Genomic DNA, 26,946 nt, shown 5'->3' on the forward strand with positions numbered 1-26,946 from the left:
TAACTTGTTCTTCTTCTAATTTAATTTCTAATAAATATCCGTACAGTTTTTTAATCACCTTTTCATCAGTACCTATCAAAATCTTATCTAAATCAGTCAATTTGTCATAGAATCCTTCTGTTTTAAGATCTATATCATATCTTGAATGTATTTGCGCATATGAAAACCAATTCATCTTTATACCTTGTTCCTCTAGATTTTGCATCGATTTAAGTTCACCCTTTTCATTCAGAATTTCCCCATATCTAACTGTTTGATCCTTCTTATATATTATAGGATAGGAAAATGCTTCAATAGTCGATAACCAGACTGGAATTTTCAAATAGCATTGTCTTTTAATCTTCTCCCAATTTAACCACAGAAACTCCCGTATATGATGTCTTCTAAAATAGCCCTGTGTTTTAGTTCCCTTATACCATAGGAAAGCATGCCACCCCAACAACAAATCGTGTCCTTCTAATGTCAACAATCTAGTATTTCTTAATGTTATCCATTCCTTAGCCCACATCAAATTTGTAGCTTGGTAGTACAACACCCAATTAGGCAGACCAAATCCTCCTCTAATTCTAGCATCTTGCAAAAGTTTTAACTTTATTCTCGCTTTCTTACCTTGCCATATATATTTCAATACAATTTTATTTAAATCTTCAAAATAATCCTTTCCGAGCCTAATTGGTATTGTTTGAAACAAATATAAAATTCTGGGTAAAATATTCATATTGATTGTTGAAATTCTCCCTATTAATGACAGTTGTAGATTTTCCCATTTCGTCAAGTCTAACGCTATCTGATGTTTAAGTTTAATGTAATTGTTCTCTTTTAATGTACTACATCTTGCTGTCAAATATATCCCCAAATACTTAACCTTGTTCGTGACTTGAATTTTCAATAAGTCGCCAATTCTTCTTTTTGTCTTAATAGCATATTCTTTGTCAAAATCTTTGTCTTATCTTTGTTTATTTTCAAACCAGCCACCTTGCCATATGCCTCTATCTTTTCCAGTAGTTTTGGTGCTGTTTCTAAAGGGTCTTCTAAAATAAAAGCCAAATCATCCGCAAAAGTTTGCAGCTTAAATTCTTCCTTTTTAATTTTCATTCCTTTTATACTCTTTTCGTCTCTAATATTTCTGTTTAACACTTCCAAAATTAATACAAATAGCAAAGGTGATAGTGGGCATCCTTGTCTTGTACCTTTTCTTTTATTAATAGAATCTGTCAATTCTCCCTCTATCATCATCTTTGCCATTTGCTTATGATATATGGCTTCTATGGCTTGAATAAATTTTCTAGCAAAACCCATCTGTTCCAATAATAATAACATGAAACTCCAATTCACATTATCAAATGCCTTTTGTGCATCTACCGTGTTTCTCCAACAATACGGCCTCCACCAATAGGAAGACCAGCATGTTTTCTAGGCATAAAATCAAATTAAGCCCCTCCCCGCAAATTTAGGCCTAGTTTAAAACATGCAAAATAGGGGGAAGGGTGGGGGGACTTGCCATTTGGAGTGCCATTTGAGCTGCCACCGCCGTTTGGAGTGCCGTTGGAGCTGCTGCCGCCATTTGGAGCTGCCTCTGCCGTTTGAAGCCACCACCGCCGTTTGAAGCTGCCGCTTCCGCGTTTGGAGCACTGCCGCTGTTTGGAGCACCACCACTCCAAACACGGCGGCAGCTCCAAACACGGAAGCGGCAGCTCCAAACGTGATGGTGGCACTCCAAACGGCGGCAGCATCTCCAAATGGCAGAGGCAGCTCCAAACACGGAAGCGGAGCCGCCGCCGCCGTTTGGAGCTGCCGCCGCCGTTTGGAGTGCCGGCATCACGTTTGGAGCTGCCGCTTCCGTGTTTGGAGCTGCCGCCGTGTTTGGAGTGGCAGCTTCAATTGCGGCAGCGGCTCCAACGGCACTCCAAACGGCGGTGGCTCCAAACGGCAGAGGCAGCTCCAAATGGCGGCAGCAGCTCCAAACAGCAGAGGCAGCTCCAAACGGTGGCGGCGGCTCCAACGGCACTCCAAACGGCAGCGGCTCCAAACGGCAGAGGCAGCTCCAAACGGTGGCAGCAGCTCCAACGGCACTCCAAACGGCAGCGGAATGGGCAGAAGGAAAGCAACAGCGGCAGGTGCCAAAGGTCTTGGGTCTGCAGCAAAGGTGTTTGGTGGGAGTAGGAGCTCTCTGCGCTTCGCCATGATCGCCCGTTAGAGCGGCTGGTGGCGAGGCTGCCAGCGGGGCGCTCTAGATGAGGATGAAAGGGAAATTAAGTTACCCCCGAAAAGACGGCCTAGCCGTTTTTTCGGGGCTCAAAAAAAAATAAGGCCCGGCCTTATTATGTGAGAAACACAGTAAAAATATCAAAGCCATTTGTTTTTCAGGGTGTGCCTCATAATATTCCAAAGTGTCCAAAATTACTCTCATGTTATCTTTGATTTGCTCTTTGGCAGAAATCCATTTTGGTCAGGATGACCAAAATATTATTTAAATATTTTTTGAGTCTTTCTGCCAATATTGAAGCGAAAATTTTATAATCTGCATTTAATAAAGAAATAGGTCTATAATTCTTAATTTGCAATGGATCAGCCTTTTGGAATAAGTGTAATATAGGCTTCTGACCACGATTTGGGTATCTTCTTCTTTAACATAACTTCATTCATGACTTCTAGCAATGGAAGGTTCAACAATTCTTGTAGTGTTTTATAAAATTCTGCCGGAAGTCCATCTGGACCTGGTTACTTTCCATTATTTTGTTTCTTTTTTTTTTTTAAAGAATTTTATTAATTTTCAATAAACAAACATACACAAGCAAAACACAAAACATGAAAACATGTTTTGGAAACTTTTTGGAAAGCGGCCTAGTCCCGGGTTACATCTTTTGGTACAGACATAAATCAAGTTCATGCTCACTTTATATACCATTTCATATCTTATTTACCATTCTATATTTTCTATATGGCTTCTCCCCTCTTTTCACTCTCTTAATTCTATTTTATTTATTTCATCTCAATTTAGATCATTATACTGATATCTGTCCGTTCTGTAATCATCCATTTTTCTTTTCTTATTAACACAATATTTCTCCTGTAATCACTAATTGAAGTATGACGCCTTTATATCTTTCCCCTAAATTTAACACTTAAAATAATATATAATTCTCATTCTGATTCTGCTTAGCACATTCTAAAACTACCTACTACATTTTAAGATAGAAAAATAATACATTTATAATATAATTGAAACAATAATCCATAGTATATTAAACTTTATCATTTATGCATTTTGGTATTTTGTTAAATCCTATAAAGATCCAATTTTCTAACATTGTTTCAGATTAAAAAAAACACAATAAAATAATACGTTTATAATATGGTTGAAACAATAATCCAAAGCAAATTAAACTCTATCATTAAATCTTAAACATTTTACATATTCCCTTTAATATTTTATTAAATCATATAATATTCCAATTTTCTAACTCTATTTCAACAATACTACAGTACAATCTTGTGTGCTTTTGCAGAATCTCTTTTTAATTGTATTTTATCCTTTGTCTCTGAAAAAGATCTGTTTTTACATCTTGTTTCAAGCCTTTGTGACTTCTCTTCCCTTTTCCCCTTCTTTTCTTGTCCAGTCTAGCCTTTTACCCCCCATCTCTTAATCTCCACCCTCTTAATCTCCCCTCTCTGTTGTATTCCTCTTTTCTGTTGCTTTCTGACATTGTGTCGATTTTTCACCTTATTTTCCCTTTTTTTGTTGTTTTTTTAAATCTTGAATTCTCCATTCTCTTTCCCCTCTTTCCCCTTTCTTCCTCAACCAAAGTCATTTGTTCATCAAAGATGGCTTCTTCTTCTTCATCCCAGCTTTCTTGTTGTTGTAATTCCTGGTAGGTAGAAATTGCCATTTCCAGAAAGTGAAAAACAGATCCAGAAGAGCCCTTCCCTTCTTGTTCCTCCTCTCTTAACTTTTGAAATTCCATTTTCAATTCTTCAACAGATAATGCCAATGTAAAAAATTTTAAACAACCCAAAAGTTATTAGTCTTTCAAAAAATAGTTTCCAAAAGTCCCAAAGTCACCAAGCAACCCTAATCAACACAAACTGTTTCATTCAGCACTTTCTCCTTTTAATACTTTCTCTTCTTGGGGTAGAATCAATTGCAAAGTTCCAAAATGTATTTTTTGAAGTCTTATTGCAGTTTGTCTCTGGTCTTATAAGCTCCAAGCAATCTCCTCCAGCAAAGTCTTAATATAAGTTCTTTATCTCTCCCTTCCCACTTATAGCAAAAAAAAAATTTTTAAATTTTGATTCCAGTGTTCAGAAATCTTTAATACCCCCTTGGTTTTATTTTTCAAATTTAATTACCTTCTGTTGCCAAGACGGGTTTTTCTGATTTCCTTCTGCTATTTCCGTAGGGAAGGAGAGTGAGAAAAAAAACTTTCCCCTTTAAACTTTCTTCCGTCGCTTTTTTACGATCTTCTTAGGGAACAATGTATCTCTAAAAAAAAGTTGAATTTCCAGGGTATTTAGATGTTACTTGTTATCCCAGTTCAGCCAAAAACTTTCACTTTCTCAGCTTCCTCCTGCACAGTCTTTATCCGGATGAAAGTTTCTTTGTGACGGCCATTGCTGACCGCCGCTCCACCGCTTTTGGAGAAAGGAGTTGAGCCAGCTGAGGAGGGGGGTTGCGATCCCCCCGGACCCCTGCTGGGCCTCCTCTATCTTCAGTCACCTCTACGGGGTGACTATTAACCCCCAAATCCGGCTGGATCGGGGGCACGCCAGCGGCGAGTGCAGCAGGAACCGCACACGATCGCGGATTCCTGCCGCCGCCGAAGCCTTTCAAACCGGAAAATCCCCATTATTTTGTTTCTTAAGTGCTTCAGTTAACTCCATCATTGTTATATTGCTTTCTAACATTTTTTCAGTCTCTTTAGGTATCTTAGGTAGATTAGCATTCTGTAAATACTGTTTGACTCTTTCCTCATCAATATTCTCTTGCTTATATAATTTTCCCATAAAAGTCTCGAATAATTTCCTTCTTCTCTTTATTAATAAAGAGAAGAAAGAAATTAACTGCAATATTTTCCTTGATTCTTTCTCTTTTCTCAATTTGTATGCTAACCATCTACCTGGTTTATTTGCATCTTCAAAATAATTCTGTTTAGCACCTCTAATTTTCTGTGCTAATTCTTCTTTCTCTATTTGACCCATTTTGTGTTTAATTATATCCAATTTTAGCTTAATATCTTTTTTCTGTGGCGTTTTCTGTAGCTCTTTTTCAAGTCTTTTATGCTCATCTTCTAAAGCTTTAGTGGCTTGCCTTTTCCTGATATTCCTTTTCCTTGTATAGTCTATTATCAAGCCTCTAGCGTATGCCTTCATTGTGTCCCATACATTCTGAATTGAAGTATCTTCTTTTTTATTTTCTCTAAAAAAAAAAGCAATTCTTTCTCCATCCATTGTGTGAAGTCCTTTTCTTTTAGAATAGTATTATTTAACGTCCATCTCGATCTTCTTTTTTGTCCTTTCCATTTAATTGTCACTGGATTGTGGTCTGCCCAAGTACTTGTTTCAATATTTGTTTCTTAAATATTAGATATTAGTTCTGTTGAGATCCAAATCATATCTATTCTGGACCATGATAAATGTCTATTCGAGTAAAAAGTATATTGTTTAGTTTTAGCATTTCTTTCTCTCCATATATCTTTTAAGTTTATTTCATCTATCATTTTAAAAAAGGATTTAGGGAGAGTCTTTCTGTTTTGCTTTGTTGTTGTTGCTGTATAGTCCAATTTGTTGTCTACAATTCCATTGAAATCTCCCATCATAACTATATTAAAATAGTCCAGTTCAATTATTTTCATGTGTAGTTTTTTATAAAATTCTTCTTGTTTGTCATTCGGAGCATAAATTGCAATCAGGAGTGTTTTCGTATTATTGTCCATTATTTCCACCATTAATACTCTTCCATCTTCATCAGTATGGATCAATTTTGCTGAGATGGTCTCTTTAATATATAAAACCACTCCTCTTTTCTTACATTGAGTCAAAGAAGTAAATATTTTCCCTAATTTTGGCTGCACCAACAATTGTTCATATTGCTTTTAAATATGTACTTCTTGTAGACAAATTATATCAAATTTTAATTTCTCTAATTTGTGAAAAAATTTCCTTCTTTTAGCAGCTGAATTAAGTCCATTTATATTCATTGTAATCCGTTTTTTCTCTTCCATGATTATACTTTGTAGTTAGGTTTGGTAGCTCTCGTAGATCTTGGTTCATGTTGTTCTTTAGTTTCCACCTGTCCACCTACTGCACCTTCTTTTTCAGTCTCCATGGTAGAAAGAAATGGTAGAAAGAAAAAAGCCCAGTAGTAATAAAAAGAGAAGGAGAGAAAATTTCTTCAGGTTCTTCTAAGCCTTAATCCAATCAATAGTTAAGTAAAAAGGAAAGGAAAAAACAATTTTTTTAAAAAAAGAACAAAAAAAGAAAGAGAGAAAAGAATTCTTCAGGTTCTTCACCATCTTAATCCAATTAAAAGGTCTCAAAAATGAAAAAATAAGAACATAAAAATGAACCAAGAGTATGGATAGAAAAAGCAAAAAATCCCAGAGAAGAAAAAAAAGAGGAAAAATTTTGAGGCTTTCCCTTTAAAATAAAAAGGGAAAATGGAAATATTACAAAAATAAATGTTTTTTTTTTTTTTTTAAAAAGAATACAGTAAAGCTGGTAAGGAGGGGTAGCACAACTTAAAAAAATAAAAAGGACACACTGCACTTTATTTAATTATCCAAGGCTCTTATTATAACTCTCTTCTCCACAGACTTCAAAACCAAGCTTCAATTGTTGATAGAAATCCAGAAGAACACCTGCAATAACACTATCCCGTGCTCTTCCATCTATCTTATCATGTTGCAATGTTCTTGAAAGGGAGTCTCTGATCTTTCTTTCGAGCTTTCTCAGTTTCGTCTAAAATATTTTCAAGCCTCTAGTTGACAGTATTACAAAGTTTCTTTACTCTCGCTTTCCCCCTTCTTTCCCAGGCAAAACATAATAGAAGTTTTAAAAAGGGAAAATATATATATATATATATATATATATATATAAAGGAAAAGTAACTAAAGGGAGCCTCTAACCTAAAATGTTGCAAAATCAAAAAAGAGAAGAAAAAAATAAATGTAAATAAGAAAGAAGCCAGTCCAGTTAGCAAATGCTAAATCACGATAGAAGTCCAGTAATAAGAAAAAATAAAAAAAATAAAAAGCCAAGCCTCACTTTGACGTTTCCTTTAAAAACCGCTGCTTATTCAGTTCTGTCAAAACTTTTACAGATTTTTTCTTTTCCTTGGGGTGTCCCTTTAAGTCTTAGAATAATGATAAAAAAAAGTTCTCACCAAACCAACACACTGTCTCTTTCCAGTCTCTTCCGTTCTGGAGCTGTCCCAACTTCAGCAGCTTTAATGGCTGTCTCTCTGCCGCTGGCAAGAAGGGCTTCTCCTGGATCGACCAGGGACTTTGCGATATCCCTGGGATCAGCAGGATGCGCCCTTCACTATCACCATCTCTTCGGGATGGTTTAGGTCTGTTGGGATCGTCCAGAGGCAAAGATATCGGCTGCAATCTCAGACCTCCGAGATTGCATGCCGTATCGTCGCGACATCAGCTCCGCCCTCTTATTTTTCTTATACCATAAAAAACGTGCCAACCCAATTGTAGATCATGTCCCTCTAATGTTAAAAGCCTTGTGTTTCTTAATGCAATCCATACTTTCATCCATATCAATACCATGCCCTGATAATATAATTCCCAATTGGGTAGCCCAAATCTTCCTCTCAATCTTGTATCCTGTAACAGTTTAAGTTTAATCCTTACTTTCTTTCCTTGCCATATGTACTTCAATATTATCTTATTTAAATCATCAAAATATTTTCCCAACTTTATTGGAATTGTTTGGAATAAGTATAGTACTCTTGGTAATATATTCATTTTAACGGTTGCTATTCTCCCTATCAGTGATAGTTGTAATTTTTCCCATTTTTCCAGGTCTATCTTAATCTGAAGCCAGGAAGAATGATCAGGGGCTTGCCAAAGAAGCAAAGGCGATAGATATAATTGAAAATCCTGGTGAGCAGGGTAGAAAGATCATTAGAGATTGGGAGAAATGGAAGAAACAGCAGAAAATCAGAGAAATGCAGCATGTTCAAGAGTGGTTTCAATGTGAAAACCACAGGAAAACCCACAATATTGCCGGCTTATGTTCTAGAAATGAAAAGGAATAGATATATCCATTTCCTCCTCCTTTAAAAGGCTTGAAACAATCAAAATACAATAGCCCCAAGACTAGCATACTGTAGATTGCCAACCGGTGGTCTGTGTACCACTGGTGGTCCATAAGAAAATTTTGGTGGTCAGCAGCACACACGTGTCTGCAACAGGGGTGATACCGCCTGCAGATGGATTGATGCGCGCGGGGAGAGAGGGTAACGCATAGGAGATTGCGACATCAGAGCTCTTCCTGGGCGTTCCCTGTCCTGCAAGGGGAGGGCACGATTTCCCATGCCACTCTCCTTAGGAGTAGCAAAGTGCTCGCTGCCCCTCTGGCAGCCACTAAGCCTCCTCCCACTGTCTTCTCTTCCTCCTCCCCAGAAGCGCTCATATGCCCAGAAGGAAGGAGGGGGTTTTGCGGGTGCCAGTGGGGCAGTGAACGCTTTGCAGCTCCTGAGGGGAGATATTGAGCCTCCCATTGCAACATCTTCACATTGCTGGGCATTGCTGGCAGCCGCTTCCTGCGGCTCAGGAGGTCTGCGCTCTTCCCGCTGCTGCTCGACCTCCTCGATGCACGGAGGCAGGAGGAAGAAGACAGGAGGCAGCAGCCACGACATGGGTTTGCTAGGGAGACTGCAGGATTGCCCCACCTCCCCACCAGCCAATTGGCTTTCAGTACGTGGCTTTTGAGAGAGGGGGGAAAGAGAGAGAGAGAAGACACACACAGAGAGAAAAAGAGGGAGAAAGGGAGAGGGGGGGAAAGAGAGAGAGAGAGAGAGACAAGCTAGAGATAGAAAGAGGGAATGAGAAAGGGAGGGAGGGAGAGAAGAGAGACCCAGTGTTTTGTTTTCTGTGGGAAATGGGTCCAAATGACTCTTTGAGAATTTAAGGTTGCAGAAACAGGCAGCCAAGCTAGGTGCCTGAAGGACCCCATCCTGTCAGTGGGAGTCCAGGCGCTTTAGCGAGCAGCCTGCTAGATTCATATTAGTGGTCCGCAGGATTTAAAATTATGAATTCGGTGGTCCCTGAGGTCCAAAAGGTTGGAGTTCGTGCTGTAGATTACACGCCAATTTATAAACAGATTTTCTGATTTCAAAAAAGCTAAGAAGGATTAAATCTGTTATCCTATTTTTATGAGAAATCAGAGGAAATTGCAGCGGTATAAAGTAGACTAGGAAGTCAAATTTACACACTTAAAGAAGGCAATGATAAATCACTTTTATGATGTTGTCAAAAAATTTCAAATAAATTAAGATTTGATGGAATCTTATCCATTTTGTAAGCCAACAGACCAATGTTTTTCAAACTTGGCAACTTTAAGATGTGCGGCTTCAATTCCCAGAATTCTCCAGCCAGCAATATTAGCCAAAAAAATGAAGCAAGGAGGCAATTCTGCAGCAATACTTGCTTCCGCAATTAGGTGCCTCCCCGCCAAGATCCAGCTTGTTTCCTATTCTACTGTTGTTTATAAAGACCTTGAAGACCTGGCTCTTCACCCAGGCTTTTGACAAGAGAGAATGGTGACTCTTTGCTTTGTTCCTAGTCAGTTTGTAATTTTGACAGCTTTTATTTTTCACTTGTTATAGTTTTTTTAGTTGATTTAGTTGCTGGGAGCTACAAAGAATTATTAAGCACCAAAATAAATCAGTTTTAGAATTGTAAGCCGCTCAAAGTTACTGGCTAAATCAGTGGCTGAGATGGGCTGGGCTGTTATAGATATTGAATGAATAAACAAATTCCAAAATCAAATTGAAGCTGATAGTTAAAAACAAAACTATGCTCTTTCTGCACAGAAATTATATTCTATTACTCTTGAATATTTTATCTATATTTTTGTCAAGATTGAATCATTTTGCTTCTTTCAAAACCTAATGCTTTTCAACTTGCCAACGAACTGCGGGGATGGAAGGGGGAAATGGAATGTGGAGACTGTATGCGGAGATCGTGAGTGTATGAGAACCATCAAGGTCACGACTACAGATGCTGAGAAAGAGATGGACTATTTCCATAACAAGAAGACATCTAATAATTGGACAATGTGATCACCCAGCATGGGGAAAAGGGGAAGCTAATGTTTTACTAGGCAAGCATGTGCACGTGAAAATCAGAGCTCCTTTTGTATCTTCAGTACCAATATGCTGTATCCAATAAAGTTTTACTTTTGGGAATTCAATTCTCCCAAGAGTGTTTTCTTGTTTTGGGTTCACTATTTGGACAGCTGACATTTTGAATTAAGATGAAATAGATAATGCATTTCTTAAGACTGTCAATTAGTTAGATGGATCAGAATTACACCCAAATCTATTCATCATTGCAAGCATGTAGAATTTAACTCTAGGAATCATCTTAGATTAAAAATTGTACATATGACAAAACTTTGTTTGGAGAAATGCTCAGAAAATAAATTTACAACATTGAATATATTTCTAAAAATACTGAATTTAAATACTTACATCATAACTTATATAACAATCTCGCATTTTTTATAATGTTTTGCAAAGATTGTCCTGGGATTCATTAAAGAGAACAACAAAGAAATTATTCATACTGAATCAAGGGCAATTGCCAAGATGTTTGTTTTTAATGAGCAAGTATATGTGACTCTTCCCTCTTCAGTGCATATCCATGCAACCAGATTGCCATGGTGAGCTGTTGCCACTAGCATAAACACTATCTAAATGAATGCTATAATAATTAAAAGTACTGTTTTGATTTATATTCATCAACATATTCCTGGGATTATACATTTAAATAATATTTTATGCGCCTTATGTTCCACTTGCTTCAAAAAACACCAAAAGACAGTTGTTATAGTACCTTTTTAAGGACAGAAAGAAATTAAGAAAGATACTGCTTTACCCCAGGGTATCAAAGATTGCACGGTGGCAGCACTGTAACAGAGGCAAACATTGCAAACATTGCTTCAGAACATATTACTACAAGCACAGATGACTATAGAAGTTTGACAGGATATCTATAAAGTACACAAATATTTCCTATTGGATTAACTGAGCACTATTGCAATCATCCTAAAATATTATGTATCCCTGCAAGGAAAATGTCTATACCAGTCTCCGATCTGTAGAATTTTTAGACATGGAATTCAATATTCTCCAGAAAGCAAGAGAAAAATGGTAAATACATACAACAGCTAATTCAAAAACCAAACCATACTGCTGTCTATATAAAAACATCTGCCAGACTGGCAACTAGCAAAGGAAAAGACTTTGACCTATAGCCGTGATGGTGAACCTATGGCATCCATGCCAGAAGTGGCATGCAGAGCCCTCTTTGTGGACACGTGAGTCATCAGCCCAGCCCAGCTCTGCCGTGCATGCGCACATACCTCCCACCAGCCAGCTGGTCTTCAGGTCTCTGCTGTGCATGTGGGGGAGAGAGTGCATGTGGAGGGTGGGACGCATGTGCACGGGACACATGTGCATTGCATTTTGGAGATATGCATGCATGCGTGCGCTTAGGGCATTCGGTGTCAAAAAAGTTAGCCATCACTGGCCTATAGGAAGAATCAGCTGCCAAATCTGAATATACTCTGATTTAATAAAATATAATGCAAATATATTATTAATTACCTAAGAAGTCTAAAGAACATTCAACCACTAAAATTATACCTGGACTTTATTTTCAACACATTTCTTTCAGATAAATGTTCTTGTATTAAAGCTAATAGCTAAACTAGTTCAGCTTTTATCTACAATCGAGGCATATTTTAAAAATATCTATATTTTAATATTATTCTTAAGGCTATGTAGATCCCAAACTATTTGCTTTGAGGTAGTGCATGATGTCTCTGAGAGACTGGTAACTTTTGAGCCACATAGCCCTAATTATTTTTACTGTCATAAAAGAATGTTTTTATCAAAATCTAAAACGCCATGTAAAACAATCTGGAAATTATGTTCTCCTACACAGAAATTAAATATAACAAGAAAGACAGGATCACTTAAACATCATTATTCAAATTACTTTATTTCATGGGGGTTTCTTTATCATCTCAGCTATTATTTTAAGTATTTTATGCCAACTTCCAGCTGAACTTCCGGCGCTCTCGGAAGCGAGGACCGCAAACTCTATGGCCCCACTCCGAGCTCTCCCCGTTGGAGGGCTCCATAAGGAGTGAAGACACCTTGGAGGGGTGGTGAAGTAAAGGGGATTGCTATGCAGGTTGAGGAGAGCCACATCTCTCCTCCCTGATTTGGAATTTTCCCCTCATCCAAAGATGAGGTGCAGCGGCAGCAATATGGCTGCCATGAAGCCAGGAGTAGTCTGATACCTAAGACAGTGTAGGAACGAAAAGACGGTGAATGGAGTGTGAACTGGGTGAGAGAATGCTTTTTGTTGAAATCTGACCCCAAGGAATTTAAGGGGAATATGAATCCAGAACTATTTATGAAAGCAGCGAACAGGCACCTTGGAAAAATACCAGAGAATTTAAGAAGAGAATTTAAATTTTTTTTTTATAGAAAATTGAACTCTTAAAGTAAAAAGACATGGTATCGAGAAGGCAATTTTCAAATGCTGGAATCATGGACCAAAAATCTTTTTTATAAATACTGCCTGTTTATTGGATTTATAATTTAAAATAATTAAAATCATATTTGCCAGCAACATAGCAGAGAGGTTGAAACAGGCTGAGTGCCATCTGCTGATGAGAGGGCAACTGTGCAAGTCTGGAAATAACATCTGAAGGGCTGAAAATACTCATTGGATTACATGCATCTATTCTAAGACCACTGGAAATTTGAATAATAAACAAGAATTTCCATTAAAAGACCCTTGAATGTTATTGAATGTACAAAAGTGACTTGAAGAGGCGTGAAAAACATCCTGGTGTATTTAAAATTGACTTGACTGACTAGTGATGAAATATTAAAAATTGTAATCTGGTAAGCTCTGTTTTGAATCAAAAAATCCTGGTCAAAAAGAATTATTAAACCAAATCAGTAACAATGCAAGGCGGAATGGAGCAGAGTTTTAAATGGAATGGAGCTGATGTTTCAAAGCATTAAGGACCTTTTACAGGAACAACATAAGGCAATGGTGAAAATATTTGATCGTATAGACCAAAAACTGGACAATATTATACAAGGGACAAGGAGCAAAGACCAGGACAAGGAGCAAAGAAAGGAGCCATCAGAAAGGGGGGGAAACAGAACCGAGAAAAGAGCAAAAGGAAGACAACAAAGCGGAGATGTTACTAAAATTAATAATGATTAAGGAATTAAAACAGGAGGGAAAACTTTTAAAGGATTTAAAAAGGGAATGGGAGAAACAGGAAGTTATCTGGGGGAAAGAGATAGAGGCTAGAACAGATAGCTTTAAAACTAGACAGTGGGAAAGGGTAAAGAAGGGAGGGCAAGTTGGATTGCAGAATCAGAATATAGAGCTAGAACTAGATGAAGTAAAAGATTTAAGAGTAGAATATGGGAGGCAAATAAAAAAAATAAGAATAAAAGTTATGTTGCGAACAAGAGATGATGGATAAAAAAACAAAAGAGAGTAAAAATCTTCCATGAATACATTTTAATAAACATAGATGTATAAATATTAGATTAGATTTAGGCTGGATAACTATCTTGCATGCAGTGTGATAGGCATTAGGATAATATTTTAAGATAAATAGATACGAAGAGTGCAATATGGGAATTATGAATAAAAATTAAGTATTAATTGGAAAATTAGAGACTGAATGATGACATTATTAAATATGCATAAAATATGATTAGCAGTAAAATGATTAAACAATGGATGATTAAATAATGAAATAATATATTTTAATATAAATATAGGTATTAACAGTAGAAACATATGGATTGGATGATTGTAAGAACATGAATAGAAGTATAGAAGTATTTTAAATGTTTAAATGATTGTGATTGGTACTAGAAGTGTACATAGATATTGGTTAATGAAAGAAAGAAGGATGAAATGTTAACACAAATAGATGGAAGACATACATAAAGAAAATATGATTAAAAAGACAAATCTTTGAATATTACAATGATATGGGGGAAAATTAAAATTAAAAGAGAGTTAGAAATAAGTGGGGAACAATAGTACATATCAAGATATATGAAAGAACAAGAGGGCGGCTTAGAAAATGAAGGGTGGAAGTATAAGGTATGCATAAATAATAGAAAATAATGAAAATGAAATGTAGTAATTGGGAGCAATAATATTATGCTTATTTGTATCAAAATGTATGACACCCAGGTATCGCACCATTCACGTATTGATATGTATAAAGAATATAAAATAAAAAGCTTGACAAAATAGTGTAATATAATTTTATGCCATGTACTAGTACATAATATTTTTAATATATATTTATGTAAAAACACATTGATATTGCTATTTGTCACTTGCTGGTATTTTTACTTAATATCTGAAGTAATATAGGATTTCCTGCCCGAGAAGGAAATTTGACAAAAGACCTCCCAGATCACTTCCAACTCTGTTATTCAATTATAATTCTTGAACATTTTTCAAACAAATCACTTATAGATACTCAGGGAAGACAATAAAGTATTAGAAACATTGGGATGATGTTGCTGCTTTGATTGGCAAAAAGAAATTGCAGAGCTTGAGAGGAGTGAACTACAGTATAATTTCTTATAAACATATGTAAGTGTATAGGAATTTTAATAGAGAGAGCTCCTTTTCTTTATACAACAGAAAGCATGAAAAAGAGATTATATTTTACAATTAAAATCGAACAGTGGTGGGATTTAAATTTTTTATTACTGGTTCTATGGGCGTGGCTTGGTGTGTATGGCTTGATGGACGTGGCAAGGGGAAGGATACTGTAAAATCTCCATCCCTCCCAACTCCTTGGAGAAGATTACTGCAAAATCCCATTCCCTCCCCACCCCATTATCCTGCTTTCCAGCTCCATTCTCCTGTGCAGGGCAACAAAAGAAGACCCAGCTGATCAGGTGGGACTTGGGAGACAGAGAATAGATGGGGGTGGGGCCAGTCAGAGGTGGTATTGCTGGTTCTCCGAACTACTCAAAATTTCCGCTACCGGTTCTTCAGAACTGGTCAGAACCTGCTGAATATCACCTCTGCAGTAGAACATGTTGATCTAAATCATCACTATGATACATATAAACAGCGATATGTATATTTATAGGAAACTTACTTTTTCTTTCTATCACCAAAAGGCAGAAGGGAAGGGAAGAACTTCATATTTAAATTAGATTATATTCGTTATATAATACTTTTTTTTTTGCTTTAGAACAGTATTTCTCAAATATTGCAACTGTAGGACTTCAATTCCAAAATTCCCCCATCAACATATCCCTTAAAGCTAACAAGTATGAGAAATACAGCCTTAGAATTTCTTTGGTGTTCTGAAACAGAAACAAAACACCACTGAAGATAATAACATAGCTATTATCGCTATTACAGAAGAATAAGAGGAAGACCAACCACAAGTAGCAACAATCTAGTAAGATGTAGTAATAATCTAGTAACATTTAAAGGTATTTCAAGAAATAAGCATCATAATGAGTTTCTGTTTATAATCTAACATTAAGCAATTCACCAATAGCATTTCATTTTAAAGTTAGCAATGTTATTAACTGGACAAGTTCTCTTTGAAGATTTTCCCTTATCTAGTTTCTAAAACAGAATAAATGGGATCATTTGTTAAAATGGAGTGCTTTGTTTTTCTTACACATAACATGAAATCTAAGTTTTGCTTACTGACACACATATTGTAATAACAATAATAATTTTGACTGAAGGTCATTTAGCACAAAAAAATGCCATGATCTTTCCAATTCTTAGCAAAATGTTGACACTTCTTTTAGAGAATGTTTAAGTGTAAGGTGCATTATTGTGTTGCTACATTACTAATAATTATCCTATAAACTAGCTTTTGCAAAAGCCAAGGTTTAGAGGGAATGTAGTGAATATAATTCCTTATAACAATTATAGCATTAGTCATATATAATGTTATCTCTACAGAGACTGGCAAGTGGCTTTCAGGCAAAAAATTTAAAAAGGTGGGCACTTTTTCTAAAATAATTCTTGCATATGCTTTTTGAAAATTATACTGTATTATTCTTTTTTTTAAAAAAAAAAGCCTATTGAATCTACCGGTAACTGGGACTTTAATAAAAGATTATAACTTAAACAATACGCCAATATTAAATACAGCTAATATTGTTTTAGATGTAATTAATTTGTTACTTATATGAAACCCATTACTTCTGTTTAACTCATTACAAGCCAAATAACATTAAATAAGCATTGGACTTTTTCCCTTCAATTGAATGAACTTCTGAAGACCAGGTGTTTCAAAAGGAATCCTTTATTGAAAGGGATTTTATCTCAACACTAGGCAAAGCAGAGTCTAAGATATCCCCAGGCATACAGTCGTAGATAAAGGAAGTTAGAATCCCTCCCCTTATTCAGATGTGGATTTAGTCAAACAAAGAACCAACATGTTAATTCCCCCCTCCCCTTCTCTGGCAACATATCTTAGCAGAGTTCCCAGGAGTTTCTGGACATCTGGCTCCACTCCTCCAGTTGTATAACATATGCAAGTTATACAGAATCAATATAGGATTTAATATATTCAGGTTACATCAAAAAGGATTACTTGTACCAACTCCCCCCACTTCTTCCATTGAAGAATGGCAGATACATGGATCTGACAAGTTTGAACACTGTTATGGAATAGCAGGAATATTGTCATTTTCAGTAATATTCTAATAAAAATGTTGCTAGTATAATCAAATGTATATTAAGCTTTTTAAAAATATTTTGAAGTGTTTTTCAAATGTATTAGAAATATTATTGAATAAAAAACTATATTAGTCCATACTAATCTATTTCTAATAAAATCACTCCAATGCCTTTACTTTCTGTGCCATAATTCAATATTTTGTTATAAGGTACTGAACTGGAAGATTAAAAACTATGTTTTTACTAAGACATGAGGGGAACCTTATAGAATGCGGCAGACGCCTACAAAATTCACGCAGATAGGAAGCATAGTCCACAAGTCCCATTCCAAGTCAGGGAGCAAGTGTATCTATCCACTAAGTACCTCAATCTCAAGGTACCTTGCCAAAAGCTAGCCCCAAAATTCTTGGGCCATTCCCCATTGTGAGGTTCATCAATCTAGTTATAGTTAGGGCTAGGTGTTCGCTCCCTCGGCTGTTAGGTAAAATCCACTCAGTTTTCCATAGCAGCCTGCTTTGGCCTGTGAGGATGGCAAACATATGGGGGGGCAAGCCAGGTGCCCTGGCCCATCCAAGTGGGAGGGGAGCTTCACTACAAGGTCGCACAGATCTTAGGCTGCTGAAGGCACAGGGGGGTACTACAGTATTTAGTACAGTGGAAAGGATACCCCCTGTCAGATGCATCCTGGGTGAGGAGTGGAGATATAAGGGCATCTTGGTTAGTGAAAAGGTTTCACTGACAAAACCTCTGCAAACCAGGTGGAGGGGGGGTGGCAGCCAAGAGACATCTCATGGTTTCCTTTGCCTTTCAGGTGTCGTCCCTATGATAGGAAGGGCCACATCTCAGCCAGCCATGGCTATGCCATCCTGAGGCTGCCATTTGGGTTGGGAGGAACTGTCATTGCTCCGTGCAGATGAGAAGCAGCACACCCAATGCAACAGGAAGCCTGCCGGAAGCATATCTCTCAGCTGAGCTGCGGCAGAATGGGAACCTGCTGGAAGCCCACCACCACTATAGGACCATCTCGGACAATCAGCTGAGCCACAGGATCATCCAATCATCCCCCACAGCAGATATGCGGCAGAACAGCTGAGTGGCAGTGCCAGAATGGCGGACCATGTGCAGGGAGCTTGCTGGATGCTTTACGAGCAGCTGTAACACTGCAGAAATGTGGTAGACAAATGGGTGGTGCGTAGCGGGTGAGGAATATATGGGATGGGGTCCAGGGGCAGGGTCCAAGGGGTACGACTGCTGAGGCGGGATAGATCTAAGCATTTAAGGATGGAGGGTTAAACCACAGTAGTACTGACTTTGTTTTCTTTGTATAATTGTTCATTTGGTTTCACACTTGCAAGATATAAAGTTCCACCAGAACATGACATTTATATAACAGTTTTCCTTGGTTTGAACACAGCACAATGTCAACTTTGCTAGAATTTTTTTCTTATTTATACACCGCCTTAATCTACAAGGACTCCTGATAGTTAACTGTTATCAGAGTTACCTAGAGTTTGTTATAAGACAGTGTTTTCAATAGATAAAATAAATCAAAAGTTAAAATATCCATTGAAAATAATCAACACCTCTAATCACAAACAGAAAAAAGCAAGATAATGCAAAACATAATTTAACTTCACAAATATATTTATATGAGAGAAAACAGAAGGAAAATGTGAGAATGTTTGTTCTTCAGCTGGAAAAACCAAGGTTTTATTCTAAGTACATTTGAACTATATTTCCAATTTTCAACTCCTTATAGGAGTTATCCCAACCTCACCCAATTTGATATTTTAAGTAGTGTGTCAAAAACTTTTATCAATGAAAGATCATACCTGACTAAAGCAAGGGCTCTGTTTACTCTTTCTTCAAGGCCAGTTGTCCCCAGAGCTTTCCATGTCATCCAGAATTTAAATGCATCTGCTCTTCTGCTACACTGGATGGATTTATCACCTGTGTCATAGCTGATGTCATAAAATTTGTCTTGCTGGAACAAATATGAAGCATTGGCAGAGTAACATCTCTTAAGCAAGTCCTGTTTTAGATGTAAAAAAAATGAAACAGAATTAAAAATCTTTACTGTGTTCAGGACAACACATTAAATTCTAGCATATAACAAAAATAGCTAATATTGCATAACTTAGTATCTTTAGAAACAAAATGAAATTGTTTTAAAATAGGTAAAAAAGACATCATGGAACCACAAATTCAGCAACACCAATATTCTTCAAAAGAGAGGGACAGGATTTAAAGTTGAATTGTGTAGTTGTTTGAGTAGCCAAATTATCATTTTAGAAAAAACACTATTAGTTTTTAAAGGCCATGGCACTGGTGTAAGTATTTGCCCCATTTTACAAACTTTCTTGCCATGGTTGTTAAATGAATCACTGCAATTGTTAACTTAATAACATGTTAAATGAATCTGGCTTCCCCACTGACTTTGCCTACAAACCTTTCAATTTGTAATCAATTTCTGTATATGTGTGTGTAATGTATGAAATATAAGCTACATATATAAGCTATTAAGAAAACTAAACTTTTAATTTATAGGCAACCGCAGAAATAATTTCTTTGTACATTCCTGCTGTATTATACTATGTACTTACAATGTTAATGGAGGAACTTTTGCTCTCTCTTTTTTATTGTAGCAGAATAAAATGGACTTACAGAACTGTCTTTCACCAGAAGTGCACAACACTGGATTCCTGCCATAAGCATCTTATGAGGATTCCATGCAACAGAAGTGGCCCTATAAATGTAAGAAATGTAAGAAGAAAACTTTTAATGAGAAAATTAAAATTAAAAACATTAATTAATTAAAAAAATAAAATTCATATTTCATTTCATACTGCCTTCATTTTAAAGTATATGCAAAAATATACATATAGATAATTTAAACAGAAATCTGTCTTCATTGCTGACTTGAAGTGTATGCCATCCATCCTTGAGTTGGGAGGAAAAAAACATACAAACTGAAATTTGCTATTCCCATTATTAATCCTTCTCGTCACTCTTTTCCTCTCTTTCCTGTTGCTGCTAAATCACCAACCTTTCTTCCAATATAATGGATAACAAAGTCTAATAGCTTTTATATGTCATTGGAGACTGCCATTGGAACTGTAATAAGGAAAGAAATACAATTTTAATCCCAATACAAAGAGGATTTAGGCCTATCTGATTCATGAGCAGGACATGAAATAGAGGCCAATGCAAGAGTTCCACAACCTCAGTCATTCCTGATGAAAAGAATCTCTCCATGTAATGAAGATATGGCAGCAATGTTTGTGCCATTGATATGTGTAAGGAAAGGCACACAGATCAAACAAAACGGGAAGCAGCTCATTTCTAATTCAACAAAGGGCGAATCTAAAGACCAACACAGCAGTGAAATTCAGTTAGAAAACATTAATATTTGATCACAAGACTCTGGGGTTTCTGACAAACATAAGCAGTCAAATAAATATGTTAATCCTTTTTCTTTTTACAAACTCCAGGGATGTCAATCTTGATTTCATTGATGCTGCATCAGGGATGTGTTTAACCTCGGGGGGTTGGGCCGGCACAGAACTCGCAAGGGCCGCACATGGCTTTCCAGAGCTCCATTTTCACTGGCAGTGGCACTGTAGGCCTTTGCTGTGTCCAGAGGCCAGATCTAAGCATCCCACAGGCCAGATCCAGTACCTGGGCCTTGAATTTGACACTCCTGAACTACTCAGTTGCTTCAAACCATGAGACAAGCGGCATATTTAATTAATAAATAAATAAATAAATAAATAAATAAATAAATAAATAAATAAATAAATAAATAAATAAATAAATAATAAAAATAATAAAAATAATAAAAATAAAATAAGGGGAGGGAAGAGTCAGAAGCTTAAGCCCCACTCTTTTCAGTAATGTCAGAAGTCACTGCTATAGACCCTGAAATTCTCATACAACAGATTGCAAAGTTGCTCCAACTTAAAATAGCAAAATGTATAAAATTTGATTCATAAACTATTAAATTTTCAATTAAAATGGATATACCTGTGGATGCCATGAAGAAGCTTGCGATGCCTCCTTGACAGTAAAGCTGAGCCTCCCCATGATGCCTGTGGAGAAAAATCATTCATTAAAAGTTATAAGGTAGGCTGGGCTGAGAGATAGCAACTGACACAAGTGAGTTTCTTTGACTGAATGTAGACTTAAACTTTTAAAAAAGTTTCCCCTGTCCTCAAATACAATATTTCTACAATATACTGGTTTGAATCTTCTATAATATACTGGTTTGAATCTCTTAATTTTTCACTTGCAGCATATTCAAAAGATTAAGCTAGATAAATATTTTATATTTATATTCATTGCTCTTATAAATGGCAATCCTAAAAAAGCAATGGCAATGATAAATTTATTTAACACATGAATGGATGGACAGGCCATGATTTCAAAATGCCATCCCAGAAGAAAATTCTTTATCTGTCTCATTCACAATTCTAAGAAATGCTAGAGAAAAGCTATTAAGTGCTCTATAACCTATAAATTCTTCAAAAATGATTTGTAATTATTCATGTGTTTTGGTGTCATATAAACTGGTGGTGATCTTAGAGAGAAAGAATACTCACTAAATGTTATGCCAATCAACAACCAATTTTCACTATAACAACAAATAATGTTTCCAATGCATTCTGAAAATTTTATCCTTTTTTAGATGGCATAAATTCAGACATGGAAAAAAGTTCTTTTATTTAGCCTGATGTTTTTTTAAAAACTGAGGAAATATTAGGTTTCTTATACAAGACTACAAGTTTCCTATACAAACTTAAAATGAAATGGCTTTGATATCATGAATATGCATGCAAGTTCCAGTTGCCAGAATTAGAAAAACATTGAGAACATGCAAATGAAAAGAAAGATGAGTTTAGATGGAAAATAGTTGATGGGATACAATAGAAAGTCTGAAAACTGAATCAAAATACGTTCTAAAGAATTGAAAGAGAATAGCAATAGCAATAGCAATAGTACTTAGACTTATATACTGCTTCACAGTGCTTTTACAGCACTCTCTAAGCGGTTTATAGAGTCAACCTATTTCTCCCAACAATCTAGATCTGCAACAATCTGGGAATGAAGCAGAACTGATAATACAACTTCTAGTAGTGGGATTATAAGCATTGGGTACAGAAAGAATGAATAATTGTTTGTACATATGTGTGGGTGTGGGGAGAGTATATGTAGATAGACGATAGACAACAGACAGACAGACAGACAGACAGACAGACAGACAGACAGACAGACAGACAGACAAAGAAATAAAAAAGTAGAGTGATACTAAGAAGGGTTTTGCTGCACTTGAACTTGTTTGTTATATTGAGACATTTCATTATTAATGAAAACTAGGTAACATCATCAATGCACCACAACCATCATCAAATAGGAATTTGGTGCTAATAATCTGTAAACAAGAAACTAGGAAAGAGAAAGAATGCATGGAACTAGAGGGAATCTTTACATGGCAAATTATGTAAATTAACAGGAAGAGGTTACGGTTAAAGATAAAAAAGAGCTAAACTACAAGGAGACTTGCAACATGGCCAAGGTAAGGAAATCTAAGAATTGTAGGGATCAGGAGAATAGATTAAAAATGTTAAAATTTTGGAAGAGGAGAAACTATTTTAAATTTCTGCGTGAATAAACGTTATATATTTATGAACAAGTTTCTAAGAACAATCATATTTTCTGATAGAAGTCTTAAAATAGAGCAAGAAGCATTTTGATCCTACAAAAAGTTGTTGAGTGACAAAACCCAATGGCAAAGGAAATTAGAGTTGTCATTTAACAACATCTGGCAAGCCAGAGGTTTCTATCTCTTAAAGATATAGTCTCACATGATGTCATTCTCCAACATTAGTATCTCTGTCAAGTACCAAGAAAAAAACAACACATCTAATAACTTTTTATCATACCTAAATTGCCTGCTGCCTAAAATGCATGCTAAATATAGAAATACAAATCTACAAATATAAATTTCAGTAAAAACTAATTTACAATTCTTTAACATCTAGAAAAAATTCTACTGAATTTAGTGTGGATTATATAGAGTCCATTCAAATGGTATTGTTCAGTTAATAAGTTGTGCTGACATTTTGTTTCAAATGGATGATAAATAACATCCTATTGGTGATTTGAATCTGTCTCTAGCCATTACAGATTTAGCACATTTTATCTAGCTTCTTCTCCGAAAGCTAGAATGGAAGAATAATAAATTACAGTGGAGGTAGCTTACAGCTTGTATCTGTAAAGCATTTTACATATTTTTGTATGTTTAACTTTGGATAAGTCTTTATAACAGGAATGGGCGGGCCAGTCCATAGCATCAATGCCTTCGTCTTGCAGGAACTGCTGACACACTCCGGCCACATGAGGTCTAGCATTATCATGCATTAGGTAGGGCCAAACGCACCAGCATATGGTCTCACAAGGGGTCTTAGGATCTTATCTCGGTACCTAATTCCAGTCAGGCTACCTCTGGCAAGCACATGGAGGGCTGTGCGGCTCCCTAAAGAAATGCCACCTCACACCATTACTGACCCATTGCCAAACCGGTCATGCAGGAGGATGTTTCAGGCAGCAGAACATTCTCCACGGTGTCTCCACACCCTGTCATGTCTGTCACATGTTCTCAGTGTGAACCTGCTTTCATCTGTGAAGAGCACAGGGCACCAGTAGCGAATTTGCCAATCTTGGTGTTCTCTGGCAAATGCCAAACATCCTGCACAGTGTTGGGCTGTAAGCACAACCCCCACCTGTGGACGTCGGGCCCTCATATCACCCTCATGGAGTCTGTTTCTGACCGTTCGAGTAGCCACATGCACATTTGTGGCCCGTTGGAAGTCATTTTGCAGGACTCTGGCAGTGCTCCTCCTGTCCCTCCTTGCACAAAGGTGGAGGTAGCAGTCCTGATGCTGGGTTGTTGCCCTCCTATGGCCTCCTCCACGTCTCCTGATGTACTGGCCTGTCTCCTGGTAGCGCCTCCATGCTCTGGACACTACGCTGACAGACACAGCAAACCTTCTTGCCATAGGTCGCATTGATGTGCCATCCTGGATGAGCTGCACTACCTGAGCCATTTGTGTGGGTTGTAGACTCCGTCTCATGCTACCACTAAAGTGAAAGCACCGCCAGCATTCAAAAGTGACCAAACCATCAGCCAGAAAGCATAGGAACTGAGAAGTGGTCTGTGATCACCACCTGCAGAACCACTCCATTATTGGGGATGTCTTGCTAACTGCCTATGCTTTCCACCTGTTGTCTATTCCATTTGCACAACAGCATGTGAAATTGATTGTCAATCAGTGTTGCTACCTAAGTGGACAGTTTGATTTCACAGAAGTATGATTGACTTGGAGTTCCATTGTGTTGTTTAAGTGTTCCCTTTATTTTTTTGAGCAGTGTATAATAGGATCTATTTCATAAAACCTTTATATATTAATCTCGCTTACTTTGATTTCCACAAATTAACATAAATTGTATGAAGGGAATGATTTTTCAATCATTCTCCTGTGTAAGTGGAAATGTACCCAACCAGTTTAGACTCTGTCTAAACTAAACTAACACTAACCAAAAACAATTCCATAGAGTTTTCATAAATGAAAATAGCTGTTATTGAAATCTAAGAATAATTCTAGATAATCATCTGAAATAACTCAATCCCCATTAAACAGTAAGATAATGACATCTCTAATAATTGCCACAGTGGGCTAAGATCAGTGATCCAATTAATCAGCCTCGTGTTTGGCTTCTGAGAACATAGTTTGGAGATTTTAACCATGTTCATTACTTCATTAACAGCAGACATTCTTCTCCTAAGAGGAAGAAACAAATGATCAAACTGGAAACGGTTCCTACCAACACAATAGCTCAGGCAGAAGAGAAACAGGTGACATTGACAAGAGTTCATTCTGAAGAGGCTCTACATGCAAATCCCTTGTGTGCTTTATGAATTCTTTTTAGTTTTTATAAGCTGCCTTGTAGATGGAAATAGAGGATCAGTTATTTCTTTTCTTTTTCTTTCTATTTGTGCATATGAGATAATAAGAGGATCTGTGCTGCTCAAGGACAATCTCTCCCTCCCACTTCATTGGCAATCTTGAATAATACCTTCCTAGTACCTGTAAATAAGCATTGTTTAAAATACAGAATAACATTAATTGTATTATGGGTTGTTTATTTTACCTTGTATCATTACCAGAGTTGGTTGATTGATTGGAGCAGTATAAAAACAAGTTGTTTTTATAAATGTAAATAACAAATAAAGAAATGACCAACTTCAATCACTATAACAAATTGCAACCTTTGGTGAAAACGTGGGGTTGCTAAAATCTTGGAATTATTATTTTTTTTGAAAGAAAGAAGATGGAAAAAAGAAGAATGGGAGGAAGAGGGATTCCCCAGATTAGAAAAGCTTTTGTAGGGTTAAATGTAGTCGAATGTAAACTGGCATCAAAAGAAATTCTGTCTTCAAGCATAGTTGATAGGTGTCTGTTTTAGAAAGGCTATATTAGAAAAATGCTAAAGCCAACATAATCTTTCACAAAATATGAAACATTTATAAATAATTAAAGTAAGGAAGGTGATAAAATTGATAAACCAAAGCATACTGTATAACAGCTATATTCTTAGTCTTGGGATGGAAAATTTTACACATTGGACAGCTTTGCCTAAAGTCATTATATTTCCACCAAAACAGTGCTCTCCATTAATTTTATCAGAAAATATTGCCCAACTCTTTCAGCATCCTAATGAATGTGAAAATATTTCTGCAAGAAAAAGAAGTATGAGAATAAATGAAAAAAAGTCCACTGTTATTAAAATTAACTTACATCAACATGCAGCCAAAGATTGTGTTTTTCACATATGTCAGCAATATCATTCAAAGGATCAAATGCTCCCAAAACGGTGGTACCAGCTGTAGCACTGACAAAAAATGGTGTGGAACCCTAGAGAAATCAAGATTTTCGCAAAAATAATATTAACAGCCAGCTTCTCTCCAAAGAGATGATTCTTAAAATTACATATCTGAAGCCTGGATTACTTAAATACTAAAATGTCAAAGATCTACTACCAGCTCTTTCACAGACCGATAATGTCTTGGTCCTTAAATCCAAATCAAGCCACTTCTTTCTTTAATTGGAGGTTAATCCAAGATTGATACACACATTATAAAATAATACACACATTATTTTCTTACTCCTAATCAATCTGCAAACTCCTTTGTAATCCATAAATAATTTTTTTGTTTACCCACCCAGAGAAAAGGAGTTTTTTTAAAAAAAGAAAATGATAAAGGTTGCTCTCATGTACTTTGGGATATATTGGTTGTAGAAGGAAAACCATTTAGTTGGCGGAATTCTTGTAATTCCATCCTTTTTAAAATGAATCTTGCTAAAGAATCTGTGAGAGTGGCGCATGGAAAAACAATTTGCATTTATTTCTACACAGATGCCAAGGAGACTCACACTTCGTTAAAATTCCACTATGCCATGATCAAATCACCATGTTCCTTGAAACAAAACAAAAATCAACTTGTAGCATGAACATACCATGCCCTTTCAAAGAGAAGACATAATCAAATGAAAATAGAACTATGGTTTACAGATTGATATATTATTTACTTGTAAAAGACAAATGCTAAGCTACGTTAAAAAACTATGACATTTTAGGTTCCTGCATTGTTAATGAATGGACTTTAAATAGACTGGAACCAATACAGCAAGTTAAAGTTGTTGTATTGGTCTGGACGGACACACCAGGCAGACACAGGAGCTGAAGAATAACGTTTCTTTATTTGAAGCAGTAACAGATTAACGTGGCTGCCCAGCTGGGCTGGCAGCCGGCTGGCTGGAGCCGGAGCCCCAACTGCCCACAGCTGATGCCGTTTGACAGCTCCTTATATAGTCTGCTGTCAAACGGCACCAACCAATGGGAACAGTAAGATGGTCCCGCTCAA

General features: G+C 36.6%; 1 protein-coding gene across 6 annotated transcripts in view; it reads right to left on the reverse strand.

Moving 5' to 3' along the window:
- Positions 1–26,946, reverse strand: part of GADL1 (GAD like acidic amino acid decarboxylase 1) — a 129,685-nt gene that overhangs the window by 36,102 nt on the left and 66,637 nt on the right. For 4 of the 6 annotated variants that reach the window (XM_087947948.1, XM_087947951.1, XM_087947952.1 and 1 more), the window contains 4 exons: positions 25,820–25,936; positions 20,988–21,052; positions 19,629–19,710; positions 18,797–18,996 (listed from right to left, as the gene is read on the reverse strand). In XM_087947948.1, coding sequence (XP_087804074.1) covers positions 18,797–18,996; positions 19,629–19,710; positions 20,988–21,052; positions 25,820–25,936 — 464 coding nt within the window. The remainder of the gene's footprint in view (positions 1–18,796; positions 18,997–19,628; positions 19,711–20,987; positions 21,053–25,819; positions 25,937–26,946) is intronic. The other 2 variants (XM_087947949.1, XM_087947950.1) reach the window with 1 other exon arrangement.

Source organism: Notechis scutatus, chromosome Z (genome assembly GCF_049901735.1).
Source record: "Notechis scutatus isolate UNSWTSFEM ecotype Mainland chromosome Z, rNotScu1.2, whole genome shotgun sequence".
Classification (NCBI taxonomy): Eukaryota; Metazoa; Chordata; class Lepidosauria; order Squamata; family Elapidae; genus Notechis; species Notechis scutatus.